The following is a 17,598-nucleotide window of genomic DNA, read 5'->3' as shown; positions in this document are numbered from 1 at the left end:
AGAAATCGCATCGGTTGGTTCGTTAGGCAAAATAAGCCGCGTGGATAAAATTTAATAAGAAAAACTCTATTGGAATTACGAAGATTATATTATTATGTACCGTAAATTTTAGGGTGTTTTTTTTGTTTATTTGCCTTTGTAAGCAGACGAGCATACGACCCACCTGATGGTGAGTAGTTACCTTCGCCCACGGACTTCAGCAATGCCAGGGGCAGAGCCAAGTCGCTGCCTACTGCTTAATACTCTCCACAAGCCTCGTTTGAAGAAGTCTGAAATATAAGCTCTAAGCTTTGAAATCGACCAATCAAAAATATGATTTGTTTTACTGTATTCATAGATTTTGTAATAAGAGCTACCTGAATAATTAGTCTGAAAATCATTGCTTATGGAGAACCCTAAGGAAGTTGCAAAAGCCCGCGCGAATCTAGTCTAGTGTTAGGGTGATTTGTACAAACAATTGTTTTTTTTTGTTTTAGATAGACGATCTCACAACCCACCTGGTGTTAAATGGTTACTTACTGGAGCCCATAGACATCTTTTTTTTTTTTTTTTTTTTTTTTTTATTGCCCTTGTAGGCAGACGAGCATACGGCCCACCTGATGGTGAGTGGTTACCGTCGCCCATGGACTTCAGCAATGCCAGGGGCAGAGCCAAGCCGCTGCCTACCGCTTAATACTCTCCACAAGCCTCGTTTGAAGAAGGACATGTTATAGCGCTCAGGAAACACCGTGGAGGGGAGCTCATTCCATAGCCGGATGGTCCGTGGCAAAAAAGATCTCTGGAAACGCACTGTGGATGACCGCAGTGGCTCCAGGTAGTATGGATGAACTCTACTCCGGTGGCGGGCGGTGCGATGGTAAAAACGAGATGCCGGTATCATCTCGAACAACTCCTCAGAGCACTCCCCATGGAACATACGGTACAAAATACAGAGGGAACCGAAGTCCCTCCGCAGACCCAGAGGCTCCAAACGATCCGTGAGAATGGGATTATCGACAATCCGAACGGCCCTCCTCTGTATGGAGTCAAATGGAAGAAGCTGGTATTTGGGAGCCCCGGCCCAGAGATGGGACCAGTACTCCACGCGAGGCCGGACTTGTGCTTTATAAAGCAAAAGCCTTTGTCCAGGCGTGAAGTACCGCTTCGCTCTATTGAGGACTCCCAGCATTTTGGACGCCAACTTGGCTTTGCCTTCCAAATGACTCCGAAACTGGACATCGCTCGAAATGTCGACCCCAAGTATCCCAATACTCTCGGAAGGTTGCAGGGATACTCCTTGGAATTGCGGCGCCATGACAAAGGGGTCCTTCTTCGCAGTGAACGCGCAAACTTGTGTCTTTATCGGGTTGAATTGAACCAAGTTCAATTCACCCCATTCGGAGACTCGCCCCAGAGAGTTCTCCACTTCAGACACAAGTTTTGATCGTCTCTCTTGCACCGCGCTCCGAGAGAGACTCTGATGGCCGATATATCGCGCATCCCCCGTGCTGTCATCCGCATAGCAATGCATGCCATCAATAGACAGCATGTCATTGATATACAGGATGAAAAGCGTGGGGGAGAGCACCGAACCTTGTGGAACGCCAGCGTTAATGGTCATGGTATCAGAACAGTCACCGTCTACAACGACCGTGATGCTCCGCCCATCCAAAAAGCTAGCGATCCACTTGCAGAGACCCTCGGGGATTCCGTAAGATGGTAGCTTCGATAGAAGTGCCCTATGCCAGACCCTGTCGAAGGCCTTCGCGATATCAAGGCTCACAGCAAGAGCCTCGCCCTTGCTCTCCAAGGCTTCAGCCCACCTGTGAGTAAGGTATACAAGAAGATCGCCAGCTGAGCGACCGTGACGGAAACCGTACTGTCGGTCACTGATCAGCTGGCGATCCTCAAGATACTTCAGGAGTTGTGTATTTATTATTCGCTCCATCACCTTGGAAAGCAAGGAAGTTATCGCGATAGGCCTATAGCTCGACGGGTCCGACCGGTCACCCTTCTTGGGGATAGGGTGGACGTGGGCGGTCTTCCATGAAGACGGAACCCTGTTAGCGCAATAAGAGAGGCGATACAAACGCGTTAGCGCAGGTGTCAGCTCAGGGGCGCACGTTTTCAGAACCACTGCGGGGATGCCGTCTGGCCCACTCGACTTATGGACGTCCAGGAGTCGGAGCTCCCGCCTAACTGCACACTGTGTGAAGCAGATATCCGGCAGGGAGCTATCACACTGGGGGATGTTCGGTGGAGTGGCACCCCCGTCGTCCACAGTCGAGTTCGAGGCGAAGAGTTTGACCAGAAGGTCAGCCTTTTCTTTCGCGCTGTGGGCCAGAGTGTCATCGGACTTGCGCAGTGGTGGGAGACTAGACCTGCAAAAGTTTCCTTCTGCAGCTTTGGCGAGCGACCAAAAAGCACGGCTCCCGGAGGGATAGCTCTTTAATCGCTCGCCAACTCTAGCAACGTGCTCCGACTTCGCCTTGGCAATTACCTTCTTGTAGGACCTGGAAGCGGCGTTATATTTCCGCCTTTCCCCTGAGATGTTAGGATCCCGACGTCTCCTGGCATTATCCCATGCCACGTATGCGGACCGCTTGAGGTGTGCAGCATCCCTACTGGCATTGTTATACCAGGGTTTGCTGCGACCCCCAACGGGCACTTCAGAGGAGGGAACAAACAATTCCATCCCCCGGAGCACCACGTCTTTAAGACGGTCCGCACAGACGTCAGGATCAGCAGAGGAAAAGCAGAACCGCCCCCATGGGTAGGATGCGTAAAATTCACGCAATCCATCCCAATCTGCTGACATATACCGCCAAACTCTACGATACCCGGTCGTCCTTCGACGACCGGGACGAGAGAGTGGTACGGCAGCACGAATAAGGCAGTGATCAGACGATCCTAGCGGAGCGTCGACCACCACACTGTATCCGGCCGGATCTGTGGTCAGCAGAAGGTCCAACAAAGAAGGCTCGTGCCCCTCGATATCTGGGACACGGGTGGGCTGTGTCACCAGCTGGGAGAAGCCGTAGGCCAAGGCGAAATCGTAGGCAGTCCGACCCGGGAGGTCAGTGGTTCTGGACCCCAACCACTCTTGGTGGTGAGCGTTAAAGTCTCCAAGAACCACTACCTCCGCAGATGGGTACTGCTCAAGCACGCGGTTAGTCCCCTCTTGCACATGCTCAAACAGAGCTGAACCTGCATCACTGCTGTGGGACCTGTACAGGCACGCGTAGATTCGGATACAGCCCCCGTGATCCACGCGCAGCCACAATAGGGACAGGTCCCGTTGTTCGAGGCCCCGAAGACGGCGACAACAGACATCCGCCCGGACGAATACGCACACCCCGGCTTTACGTAGGAAGTTGTGCTCCAATACGTAGCCGGGGTATTCAAGGTATGAGGTATCGTCCGGAGCAGATATCTGCGTCTCCGTTAAAAAAAGCAGGGCAGGCTGCGCCGTCTCAAGGTGGTGGTGTACGGCGTCAAGGTTGCTATGTAGGCCCCTGACATTGCTGAAATCCACATTAAATGTGGAATGGGGAACCGCCTGTAAAACCCTTTTCTTTTTTTTCGACTTCATAAATTATATTTCTGGAGAGTAGGATTGGGAGAGGTAGGATGTTGAAGGTGAGATCGAGGCAACACCTGAATGAAGCGCGGAACATAGTACGTGCTCGACCACGGGTTGCGTGAGAGACTGACGCAGGGCATGGAAGGGCCCCCAGTCCACCCTGCGTACGATCGCCGGGATCCACTCCGGTCTCCGACTCCGGCACGACGACCGCACGACAGGATTTTACACCGGTTGGCGGGACAGCTTCCCGGGGCGGAGTTTAGTAGAGACACCCGGGTTCAGGTCCCCTACTGACCGGCGGGCGGCAGCGGATACCGTTTCACTAGGTCTCCCTATACCCCCGTCAAACAATCACGCCCCGTGAGCTCGCACGCACGTCTGCTCCGCATGTTCCAGGCGTCACCAAGACTCACCCCCAGCAAGGAAGGGGAAAGGGAAGGAATAGAACTGGCTCTCCAACCTACACGCCGGAACACAGCTAGGCTATTTGGCGGCGGACTCTAGTTGGAGGGTGGTCGCCAGCCAGTCGGACAAGTCCTACCACCGATTATGTATTCGGCTCCCATTTTGCACCACCCAGGGGTCACTTGTAGGGAATCGCGGGTTAAACCTACGGAAGCGGGAAGCACCAACCCCCAAACAATCTACAACGTAATCTACAACGTAAATGCGCCACACACCTTGAGATATAAGTTCTAAGGTCTATAGTCTATAGTTACAACGGCTGCCTCACCCTTCAAACCGAAACGCATTACTGCTTCACGGCAGAAATAGGCGGGATGGTGGTACCTACCCGTGCGGATAGTAGATTGTGTCTCCAATCTCATTTATTTATTTATTGAGAATTTGGATTGGACAACGACTCTCCCATTCTTCAAAGGTAAACCCACATTACACGGCAGATATATAGACAAGACAGTGATACCTACCCGTGCGGACTCATAATACGTCGTCCAGCGAGGAACTTAATAGGACTAAAGTTTAATTAAAGTCCTCCTTAAATGTCCTGTTTAAATGCAACGTGAATATTAAAAAGTTTTCTTGTTATCTCGCTTATTAATTTCGCTCGAAACTTTTTACGTTCGCCATTCGTGAGCTTTTAAAGCTGTTTATTTAACACGATATTTAGACAAAGAAAATATCGTCTTTTCCCATTAAAAGTGTCTAATTTCCAAAAATATTCGAAATTGAGTTGATATCGTTTTTACCATCGCACCGCCCGCCACCGGAGTAGAGTTCATCCATACTACCTGGAGCCACTGCGGTCATCCATAGTGCATTTCCAGAGATCTTTTTCGCCACGTACCATCCGGCTATGGAATGAGCTCCCCTCCACGGTGTTTCCCGAGCGCTATGACATGTCTTTCTTCAAACGAAGCTTGTGGAGAGTATTAAGCGGTAGGCAGCGGCTTGGCTTTGCCCCTGGCATTGCTGAAGTCCATGGGCGACGGAAACCACTCACCATCAGGTAGGCCGTATGCTCGTCTGCCTACAATGGCAATAAAAAAAAAAATGCGGAATAATTTTGTATCATCAGTGTTTTTCTCATAAATACTGTAAAAAAAGCGTAGTTTTTTTTTTTTTTTTGGTTTACCTGTATTTTGACTACTATTAACAAAATTAATACATAATTTTATCTTACTTTAAAAGACAGATAATGTAACTGGTAAATAATAAAAAATAAATGTTGCAAAGTTGATTAATATTAAAAATATCACATGTTAAACCTTTAAAACACTCTCCTGTAAAATTAGTCATTTTTGAGATTATACAGTTTCAATGCGAGAAGACGATATGTTAAGCAGGGATATTGTCATGCTTTATATATTTGGAAGGGTGATTGGAGTTCCAAACGTCTTCCCATCTTTGCCAGGACAAGTGGAAGTCCTGACCTGAAGACGTCAAGTGGAAGACATGATAGCTCTAGAGACCAGCTGTTTCGTGAGTACGTTTACTATCAGATCGGAATCGCAATCCGCCGAGAAGATCTGGCAAGAAAACCAGTGGGCATAGTTTCTTGCGAGGTTTCGCGATGAACTCTTTCACGAGTTCGATGAATAAATTTACCTATGCATGATGTGTTAGAGCTATAAGCATCTAATAAAACTGTTAGTGAGTCGGACGGATCTATATTGACCTACCAAGGGCGTCGATAGTGATCGGCTCCTGCGTGAGCCGAGTTAGGACTATAATTTGATGCGGCCATGACAGCTTATGCTTCCTGAGTGGTTCCAATTAAAATTATTGAAATTAACAAACCAAATTCATCTCTGCAGATGATAAAACGATGATACAAGTTGAAGAATGATTATCTATCTAATATATAAAATTCTCGTGTCACAGTTTTCGTTGCCATACTCCTCCGAAACGGCTTGACCGATTTTGATGAAATTTTTTGTGCTTATCCGGTATCTATGAGAATCGGCCAACATCTATTTTTCATCCCCCTAAATGTTAGGGGTAGTCCAACCCTAAATTTTTATTTTTATTTTTTAGACAAAATTTTTAATTTCTATTTTTTTATGATACAACATACAAAAATACATACAACCCTAAATTTTCACCCCTCTACGATCAACCCTTATTTTTTATTTGCTAATTAAAAACTAAATTTTTTTGAAAGAATTTTGTTTTTATTTTGTCATGACTTAGAATAAAAAAAATTCATGTTACTCTGAAATTTTCACCCCTCCACGATCAACCCCTATTTTTTATTTGTTAATTATAAATTTTAAATTTTTTGGCAAGATTTTATTTTTTATTTTGTCATGACTTAAAATAAAAAAATATATATTACTCTCAATTTTCACTCTTATACGATCAACCCCTATTTTTCCATCCCGATTTTTATTTTTTATTTTCTATGCGCAGATCCGCAATAAGGTTGCAAGATGGCAATCAAATTATAATTGTAGTATGATAAATTCTTATTCAGAGTTTATAATTTCAAGTTCCTTTAATTATGATTTTTTTTTAAATTCAATTGGATTTCCTGCCCTCGCCGGTCGACTACTGATCAACTATCAATCGATCAGTTATCCCCGCCAGGTGTCACCACTCATCCAGCAAACATCACGTAGTAGGGATGAGGACGAAGCCGGTCTCCTGTCTTACTCACTATACATTTTTCAGCCATGTTTCTTTGGTTTTATTTGTGTATCAATAGTATGTTCAGTAGGTCTGAGAATCGGCTACTATCTATATTTCATACCCCTAAGTGATAAGGGTTGTTCACCCCAAACATTTTTTTTTTTATAATTTTTTTTTTGGTTATAATGAGGTATAGTCCCCAGCACGTAACTTGGCAAGAGTCGCTAGATGCGCAGAAGTTGTTTTTTAGGTCTCTTTGGTTGTCAAGCGGGACGCGGGGAAAGACGTAGCACCGTTCCGAGCGCGCGATTGGTGAGTCCATAGATTATACACTTAATATATTCGAGGTGAGTCAGTCGACTCTCCCCTCCCGCACCGCGTCCACGTTCCGTTCGCTCCCGGTTACACATGTGCCTACTAAAGTTGTAGGAACCCTTTATTTATATTGAGTTTTTGTTACGAGTTGTTACTATTATTTTAAATTTAGTTTTTGTTACGAGTGTTATTGTTTTAAATTTGTTTGCAATGCCAGGACCAAATACCAATGACCATAATTATAGTCGATTCGGTCACTGAGCGTTTTATTATTTGCGCAAGTGACGACAGCGACTCTTCGTTATGTCGACGATGAGGAGCCAACTCCTTCCACCAGCTCAGGTCCTACCATAAATTTAATCCAAGGGGTAGCACTATTAGAAAATGATAGTGACGACGGCGACACATAATTTTTAATATTAAGTATATTTTGTTAAATAAACTTTTTAACTTTTAGTAGTTTATTTTATTTATAACACCTAATACACTTCACGAATTCCTCTCTTTTCTTTAACTTTCTTCTAAACACACAGGCTTAAAAATAAATTATGGTAAATAAAAAATTTAATAAAATAAAATTAACATAATAATATATTATATGCGGGCAATAAAAGTGACCATTTTTTTGTTGCAATGTACACTATGCGCGACATTACCCCCACTGCACCAAAACCTTGCCAACTTACGTGCCGCTTACTATATTAAGTGGTTGAATGAGGTTTTTGAGAATTTTATATATTAGACTAGAATTTCCCTAGAAATCTTATTTAAGGCAACACAACGTTTGCCGGGTCAGCTAGTCTACATATATAAAAATCAATTGCTGTTCGTTAGTCTCGCTAAAACTCGAGAACGGCTTTACCGATTTGACTAATTTTGGTCTTGAATTATTTGTGGAAGTCCAGAGAAGGTTTAAAAGGTAGATAAATTAATGAAAATGCTCGGAATTAAATAAAAATAACAATTTTGTTTTTCCTTTGATGTGTCCCCCATGGGATGGATTCCTTTTGTTTGCTGTAAGTTTATTTTATACAAAAATTTAGGTCTTTTATTTATCGGTTGAGGCACTACGAAGTCTGCCGGGTCAGCTAGTTTTTTAATAAAAAAGAAAATCAAGCAAACAGAAGGAAATAGGTAAACAATAAACAGACAACGCCTGTCAAAAGTCAAGAATAAAAAACTACATCAGCTATCAAAATAGCAAAGAGGTCCGCAACAATTATGTCAAGATTCGACCAGCAGTTTTTGAGTAAATCCTTAATATTGCATTTTAATTGATTATTAATTAATGATATTCTTATTTTCTATGTGATGAACCGAAGACCTAGTGAACGTTGGGTCATGTTGGATGCAGTTGGCAACAGACCGGCCGCACTAGAGATCATTTGGAGATTGCCGTGAGCTGAGATGATAAGGATGATTCTCATTTTAACTTGCTGACATAAATAAGATTCTTTTTTTTGTTGTTCTACTTTTGTGTAATTTCACAGATTTATTGTAACGCTTGTGTAAGGTGTGGTTTGGTTCATTTATAATTCTAGAACGGGTCTTGTTATACTGGCTAATTTAATCCCGGGGGACGTTGTATGATTGTTATCCGTAGGGTTGACGCTTTGGTCATTCCTTAAGGCTGTTTGTCAACCCCTATCTTTTGTAGTGGTACTTTAGATTCATAATTCGGTTCATAACAACGGTTTTTTTTTTCGTTGACAGAATTTTATACATGTTTTTTTTAAAGGATAGTTTTCTAAAATATTGAAGGAATTCTTAGATTCAGAATTTCAGTTCTATTGAGCGAGATTGCTTCTTCTAGACCGATTCTCGTCTTAGAGTTATGATTCTTTATGCTATCGTCTCGAGTCGACTACGCTGAGTCTTTGGATTTGATGGCGATCATTTTTTTTTTGGTATTCAGACCGAAGTTGTACCCATAAACGACCCGAAAACATAAAGTAAAGATTTAAATATTATATGCTGACACAGGTATACGTCGGCATCCTAGATATCTCTGCCGCGAAGTACTCATGGGTTCAGTGAAGAATAATCCTTGGTGGGAGGATCAGGTGTATGTAAAGTAAAAATAAACTCTTCAATCTGACATGGACTATTAGTACGTAGTAATAAAAATAATAATTAGATAATAATCGAGAAAACCAGTTTGGCCATAGACGTTTCTGAAATACGTGATAATGATAGCCCGCGATCCTGCGTAATTCTGGGTGACATATAATAAAGAAAGGGTGAAATAGCCTTCATGGAATTCATTTGAGACTCCGACCTCATGTCTCAAGGAGGGTAGTGGCATTCACTTGGTGATGTCTACGGGCTCCGATAACCATTTCATAAAACGTAATCTCGTGTATCAGATATCTACGAAATAAATAAAAAATAGGTGTCGAAGAAAATTCCATCAACCACCCTTTTTTTGCATCAAACGCGGTAATATACTCGTGTTACGACCCGCATTTCGCTGTGAATACTTAATGAAGAATCTAATGGCTAATAAAATTTGTTTGGAGGCCTCTGAGCATTGAGCTGTAATATAAAATACACCGAAAACAATGTAAAAGGTTCGCGAAAACAAAGACAGATTCCTGATAGGAACAAACGAATAAATAGCTTTCTATTTGACTGTTATTCATGCTTAATGCAGGGTCTCAGAGACTCTGGAAGAAGTATGGCCTCTAATGTAAGAAAACTACATTCGTGTTTACTCTTTGCTACTGCATCCCATTCATGGATTTAGAGATCAAGCTTCTTCTTCAACAAGCACAAAATATCTTATCCAGTAATACTGGTGGTAGGGCATGTTCCGTGCCCGCACGAGTAGGTACCACCACCCAGCAACCAATAAAAAAGGACCCTTTACCCTAATCGATCGGAAGTGCTTAAAATTTTTACTACCTTTGAAGGCAGCTAAGCATCAGTATCACCATTGGCTACATAGACAAACACTTATTCTTTTGTAATTTTTTAAATTTTTATTGCATAGATGGGTGGACGAGCTCACAGCCCATCTGGTGTTAAGTAATTAACGGAGCCTATAGACATCTATAACGTAAATACCGCCACCCACCTTGAGATATAAGTTCTAAGCTCTCAGTATAGTTGCAACGGCTGCCCCACCCTTTAAACCCAAACGCATTACTGCCTCACGGTTGACATGGGCAGGGTGGTGGTACCTATCCGTGCGGACTATACGAATCCCCACGCAGTCCGTTTTTTTATTTTTTTTGTTTTATTTATTAATTCTTCACACTAATACAAAATCGTGGCTCAACTGCAAGATCGATTGATGCATTATTATATTATTATACTACAAAAATATGAACAAACAGACGTAATTTAATTTTATTAATCGAAACACTCATACATACCACGCCCTGTATATAAATCATTTAAAACTGATATTTAGATATTTTACTGTCGATATAATGTACCATGAGTCCGCACAAACAAGTCTTATGTTGCCAAGTCTTCTTTATATCAGCCACTATGTAATTATCCGACTTAAATTTTATTGTACAGTTATTTTTGCTTCAGCCTCATGTCTAAATGTCTCATCTATGGGATCCGGTAACGAATGAAGCAATAAAAAAAGCAATTACTTAGGGTTACATTAATTTTCTTTGTGATTGTATTATTAATATGATTACTATGAGTTATTCATTCGACAAATAGCTTTATTATTGTGTGTGTTATGAGGTAGTTTCTTAACGACGGCTCATGTTTACCGATTCTAACAGAATTATAGGTATAATATGATGTTATGTATTATATATTTTTTATTTGATTGTATTTTACTGGAGATAGGACCTCTTGTGAGTCCGCGCCTGTAGGTACCAACGCCCTGCTTATTTCTGCCGTGAAGCAGTAATTCGTTTCGGTCTGAAGGGTAGGGCAGCCGTTGTAACTATACTGAGATCTTAGAACTGATATCTCAAGGTGGGTGGCGCATTTACGTTGTAGATGTCTATTGGCTCCAGTAACCACTTAACACCAGGTGGGCTGTGAGATCGTCCACCAATTTAAGCAATAAAAAAAAATTTACAATCCTTACAAGTTGAACGAGAAATTTACTAGTCTAGAACTCTCAGTTGTATATCTTGTTATTTTCCTATCTGATAGATAGCTTCAAAATTGGTATTTTTTTTGAGCTAGTTAGTTCATTCGCGGTTAAAAACAGCTACTTTTTTTATCACGTATCACGTCAATCTGCATGGCTATGTACATGTATAAATAAAACCTTTCGTGAGCTGTCATAAAAAAACTAAATATAGTCAGAAAGTTCGCGTGCCACACATAATTTAAGGCATTGTCGCGTGCTAAGTAATTTTCACTTTTCATTTCATGTTTTTCGTACGAAGTATTTGAATTATTCAGACTGAAGTTCAGGTCACGCGAACGATCTTTTCTTTAATGATGACGTGATAAAAACGAAAATGCATATTCAGTTGCCGATATTGAGTATTTTTGAATTTAACTTTTATTATTTCGCTTTGATTGTATCCAAAGTTACGACGAATACTACAATTTTCGTGTTCACGGATGACTTAGGTGATCGTCAACTAGTCACGTTGGGATAACCAACTCGATTATTGGCATTTATATTTCAATTCTTTGTACACAAAGAACAAATATGTAGTATCTTGTGGTCGGCATGTAAAAATAGTTGTAGCAATGATTACGACTCGCGTGAACCGAAAAATTATTGAATGCTCATCGTCCGATGCGTTCTTTGAGGAATTGTCTGAATCATTTCGGAAAATTCCTCAGTGAACTATTAAGTTACTTTCTTACTAAAAGTAGGTACGCATGTTTCTTCTTTCGGATCATCCGCGCCTATGAAGCGCAAGGGATAATGTAGAACTCGATGGCTTTAGGCTGTTGAGGGTGTGATTGCTGGCTTGCTCTGGGGCTAGTGTTGATGACTTGTTTTTAACTGTGAGAATGTGGGAACTGTGGTAGTCGAAGTTTTTGACACATTGATGATGGAGTGTGAAGGCTGCAATTGTTCCATTGCAGATCACCAGTTTAGGGGTATAACGACTGAAAGAGAGACCTTCCACCGAGCGGGTGATATTGCTCAGTAGACCGACGGTCCCAATGTTGTTGTTCGGAACTTGTATATATATGCAAGCTCATCTTGAAAATGTCGTAAGCGAGATTCAGGCATCTGTCAAATATCTTGTGTTCTGTGATGGTTACCGCCGCAGTGGCCATAGTTAAAGTCTCATCTAGTAAAAAACTACTACGTGCGCATGCACCCTCGCCCGAAACATAGCCTGGAAAAGTATGGGAGACATAGGGACAAGGTGACAGTCAACGATTCTACGTCAGCTGTCTCCATACGGCAGCCTGTCAGGCCGCGTCAAGCTGTGCCGCTGGTGCCTCGCAATACACTGCTGGACCGGAGGCGGTTACCCTTCCACAGCCGTTCCATAGAATTGTATCCGCATATTATTTACTTTCAAGAGGTCTGTTACTCCGTTAAAATTAGTCCAGACTTACAAATGGGCCACCGATCGTATTGGAAGCTCCGACCTGATTTGAAAGGTAGGATACCCGATATTCAACGTAATGGCGACTAAGAACTCATGACTCAAGAGGGATAGCAACTATGATGTCTACAGACTCGAGCAATCACTTAGTATCGGATGATCTGTGGGTACGGTCAACATTAAGCACAATTTATATGCTCGTGATCGTCTTGAGCACCCGTCCCTTTATTCTGAGGAAGCCGGATTACAAATTAGTTCGAGACGTGTTTCATTAAAACAAACAATTAGAAAACACTAAAGACAAATTACGGGATTGCGCGTCAGCTGTCTTCGAAAGAGATCGCCATGTGTGGCTTAGTGCGTTTCTTAACGTAAAAAAGGGTGCGTGTACTTATGTACGCGCGTAAGAAATTATACTTTTTATTTATTAAATTTATTTCTTTTTTTTTTTTTTTTTTCATCAATTTGAAAAAAATCGATTAAACAACATCCTCAAACACGCATATTGGACATCCCTTTTCTTGACATCGTATAAATTCGGTAATTCTCGGTACGGTTCGGAAAGTTCACCTGCGGCTATATTCAGACTCGCCAAGTTACGTCGGTCGTATTGTAATGAGCGATTTAGTGGGCAACTTCATTCTGTTGATTTTGTGTCACGGTGCGCGCGCATCGTAAAATTTCACTCTCATCAATTTTTAATAGCGCGCCTAAAGAAGTATAACTTCAAAAATAAGGACGCACAAAATACCGAAATGGTTGGTAAGGCTTTCATTAATCGAAACACAGACAAATTTATTAATGAATGATGATGTTTTATTGACGGTTTTATAATAATATAGTCTTGAATCACGGATGCCTCCTGGACTCACCATGTCCTGTGTGGCTATGCTACCCTTCAAACTGGACCGTATAGCTAGTTGCTTTGTGGCAGAAATTGGTAGATAATGGAAGGTACCCAATTCCCAACCCATTGCGTTCTACCACAAGCAGTAATGTAAAATTATCTGACTTGATTTTCAAATCGGACACGGGATCCCGTTAAGAGCAGTCGAGCAGTCTCGAAGTATATACTATTGATTGTACTCCAATATTTCAAATCACAGAACAGCGCAGTTCGCTACACAATCAAGAACTCATTAAATATACGCCCACACATTGCGGTACACAACATTTCCGCCAGAATTCAACATCCTTTAACCGTAAGCGATAATTCCTGACTAATTGTGTCGATCATTAAAGCCTTCTTTGACTTCAATCAGGAATCAACGAGCTTGGGAATGTAATTAACACGGGTCAAAGCAATTATCATCTGCCTGTGTCATCCCTTATTGAGCAAAGTTAATGAACTATTCAAAAACATTGGCCATCCCTTAGTAGGGTTGTTCGAGCCCTGATTAGAGAAGGTCTGTTAGCTTTTGCGTCGGTTAATCTGTTTGATTATAGTTTCTAAGAATAATCTGTGCGTATTATGTGGACGTTAGGGCAAAGGATTTCGGGGTATAAGGTCAATCAAGGCTCGGTCGCCTTGAGTTAGGTACTACTGTTGAAGGACACTGAATGCAGGCTGAACCGGTAACCGCGAGCCTTGGAGGAGGCGTATTTTCAGCAGTGAACGTCTCCAGGCTGATGATAAATAGATTCACCTCTGTCTGCATTAGTAACATTCTGCATCATTTAGCTATTTAAATAGTGGTAGGACGTATGGAAAATAGATGGATATGGTCAATGACGTCCAATAAGCGGTAGACCGATAAAATTATAGTCACGGTGGGAGGTCTCTTAAATGAGTGTGCAGCAGAATGGCTTCAAACAGGGAGAGATGGCGGGGCATTGTAAGACGACGCGTTTTTGTGTTAACGAGTGTTTTAATTTTAATAATAACTAGCGACCCGCCCTCGCTTCGCTTCGGAAACATTAACACAAGTGAAACCAAAAAAAAATATTTAAAAAAATTTAAAAAAGTAGCCTATGTTCATCAGGGACAATGTCGGCTTCTAATGGAAAAAGATTTTTTCAAATCGGTCCAGTAGTTTCGGAGCCTATTCGAAACCAACAAACAAACAAATCTTTCCTCTTTATAATATTAGTATAGACTAAAAATAGTAGCGATAGTACGTTCACTATTAAAATATAGAACTAAATTTAGGTATGTGTGCCTTTAACTTTATCGTATTATCGCACATCGCTTAAAAACTAAATCATAATCGATTTCGTAAAGAAACATCCACAGTTTTCGAAGCACTTTAGCAGAAAAAATATTAACGCACAATCGTCACCCATTAACCGAAGTCACGTTCGTGTGAATGGCTCGAATTTTCACAGTCGATTTCCTTTTCAGATGCTGACAAAGCCACTCGGGCAGAGAGGAACATGAGACCAAATTTGTAAGACGACACCAAAATGGCACTTAGAAAAGAATCCTTGGCCATAATCACGATGTTGATCATATGCAATTACGTCCTAAGTTCAAACTTCGATTCGATACCAGAGAGCATCAGAGTAAGAAGGTCCGCCGATAACACCACTTCGAGGAGTAGCCTAAAAAAATTAAACGAGACAATCAAACAAAGCAATAATGAAACTGAATTCGGAAGGCTTCTAGATGCAACCGAAATGACAACTGAATATGATAATTTCACTGAAGAGCCCTGCGTTGGCGACCGGGCCTTCTGCAATTTAACCAGAGAGGAGTACATGGAGATGCTGAATGATTACGTGTTCCCTCAGCCCTACGAATGGGTACTCATAGCTACTCACGCCATAGTATTTGTGATCGGGCTGATAGGGAATGCGCTTGTTTGCATAGCGGTGTACAGAAATCATTCCATGAGAACTGTCACGAATTATTTCATCGTGAATCTGGCTGTGGCCGATTTTATGGTGATATTGATATGTCTGCCGCCGACTGTGCTCTGGGACGTCACCGAAACCTGGTTCTTTGGGACAGCCATGTGCAGGATCGTCCTGTATTTTCAGGTCAGTTCATTCTATTTTCATTAGAGATTTTTTGTATGCTGGATGTGTTTATTTATAGCTTAGATTCACGTGAATATGCCGCACGTTGATCTTATAGCAGATATTTGAGATTTTTGAGAAATTTTGACCAAACAGTTAGTTATCCGGCACGAGGACAACATGGTAATAAAACCAAGCCTGCAAAATTTCTTAAATTGCATGTCCATTGGTGATTTTCAGCTATTTTTCACTCTCTAAAACTTTTTAATACTTTTTATTGAGAACTAAGGTCATTCATGGTATCTTATTACGGTTTTAGCTTTCCAAAATACATTTGAAATATAGAGAAAATACAAAGTATATTTTATACAAAACCCTCAAAGGAAATCAACACATACATGAAGCTTTCGGATACAAATTAAAACCGCATAATTAAGCCTTCGACAAACTTAAACATGCGAGGTCCAGTTCATCTCCATATAAGGCGCCCGAGGTGGTTCATCAACGAATTTGAGGTTTCCAATTATTCAAATGACGCCCTTATCTGGGCGGGCATGAAGGCTATTTTGCTTTAACTTAATTTCAGAGACCAGACAAATTAATTGCAATCCGATTTCAATCTTGACTCAACTTAGTAGGGCAAATGACAAAAATTTTGTCGTTTTTTTTCTGTAGATATGTGAATTATAACTATAGGTGACTCACCCAGTGTTCAATGGTTATCGAATCCCATCTATACATATAAATATAATTGGAGTATCTATTTGTAATATTGAAATAACTTCTTTTTACTACATGCATATGAATATAATCTATACATCTGTACATATAAATAAAATTGGAGTGTCTGTTTGTAATATTGAAATAACCGCTTTTTATTACATACATATGAATATACTTAGTCTGGCCATAAATACTGTTACAAAGGAAAACAAAAAAAAAATCTATTGCAAATAACATTTATTACTTTTACAGTGTGTTAGTTTAATACATAAATATAAAACAATTTAAAGTATAAAAAGCTTATTCGAAGTAAGTTCGAGTATCTTCGGCTACTTTTTTTAGAATAGCTTTGCCCTCGCCGTCACCCGCGGTACGACAATAACCGCGGGTAGCATCGCGGGACTCAGCTGGTAGATAATAAAACTTGAATACCGCCACCTACCAATATAATTTTTTAAAATGTATCAGAATGTTGAGGTGCGATGTGATCCAAAGATTTAATGCGTATTACTATAGCCAAGCCAAGAGGTTGCCCACTGAGTTTCTCACCGGATCTTCTCAGTGGGTCGCGTTTCCGATCCGGTGGTAGATTCTGCGAAGCACGGCTCTTGCTAGGGCTCGTGTTAGCAACGTCATCAGGTTTGAGCCCCGTGAGCTCACCTACTAGTTAAGGCGACGCTGATATAGCCTCTCAAGGCTATCAGCTTAGGCAGGAAAAAAAAGAGAAAAAAGCAAAAAAAGCCAGTCACCTCGTTCAATCGAATTGATACGAATTGTCTTTAACAATATTAGTAATGTAAATAGTATTAAATTATTTATCACATGTTTAAAAACAAGGTGAGCTAAGCGACATTACTTTACTTAATTACTTTTCAGTACATTTGTTCTCGAATTTTCCAAGCTAAAATTTCTTTCCCAATTATTATTTTATTTTTTATTTTTTTATTGCTTAGATGGATGGACGAGCTCACAGCCCACCTGGTGTTAGGTGGTTACTGGAGCCCATAGACATCTACAACGTAAATGCGCCACCCACCTTGAGATATAAGTTCTAAGGTCTCAAGTATAGTTACGGTTAGTTTCTCTTCTCAGTTAGTTTTCTCTAGAAACATTATTTGGACTTATCTAAATCTTTAAACATTGAACGAATCCATACAGTTTTACTCGAATAATACAAATACTAACGAATGTCGTTTGATTTTTAAAGTAAACAAAGCGTTTCCGGCTTAATAGCTTTAAACATTGGCCGCTCTTTAATGAATTGATACTTAAAATATAAAATGAGGCTCGTTCGAACTAGCGTTTTAGTAAGCCGGATCGTTATTTGGACCGGATAATGCATTTATCTTTCGGTTTAATGTTTTCATTATGGAGATAGTTGTTTTTCATAGACGTGCATACCAGCACACGGGCTTATAATGTGTCATTTGTTTATACTAGTGGCCC

The 17,598-nt window shown here is 41.2% G+C and overlaps 1 protein-coding gene across 1 annotated transcript in view; it reads left to right on the top strand.

The window, feature by feature from the left end:
* The window catches only part of NGR-A5 (neuropeptide receptor A5), a 108,253-nt gene that overhangs the window by 39,687 nt on the left and 50,968 nt on the right, over positions 1-17,598 (top strand). The window contains exon 2 of the mRNA XM_028173713.2: positions 14,813-15,450. Coding sequence (XP_028029514.2) covers positions 14,875-15,450 — 576 coding nt within the window. The 5' untranslated portion in view covers positions 14,813-14,874. The remainder of the gene's footprint in view (positions 1-14,812; positions 15,451-17,598) is intronic.

The sequence above is a fragment of the Bombyx mandarina genome, chromosome 20 (assembly GCF_030267445.1).
Source record: "Bombyx mandarina strain Sakado chromosome 20, ASM3026744v2".
Taxonomy (NCBI): domain Eukaryota; kingdom Metazoa; phylum Arthropoda; class Insecta; order Lepidoptera; family Bombycidae; genus Bombyx; species Bombyx mandarina.
The sequence above is the reverse complement of the archived record's forward strand: the minus strand, read 5'-3'. Positions and strand labels throughout refer to the sequence as shown.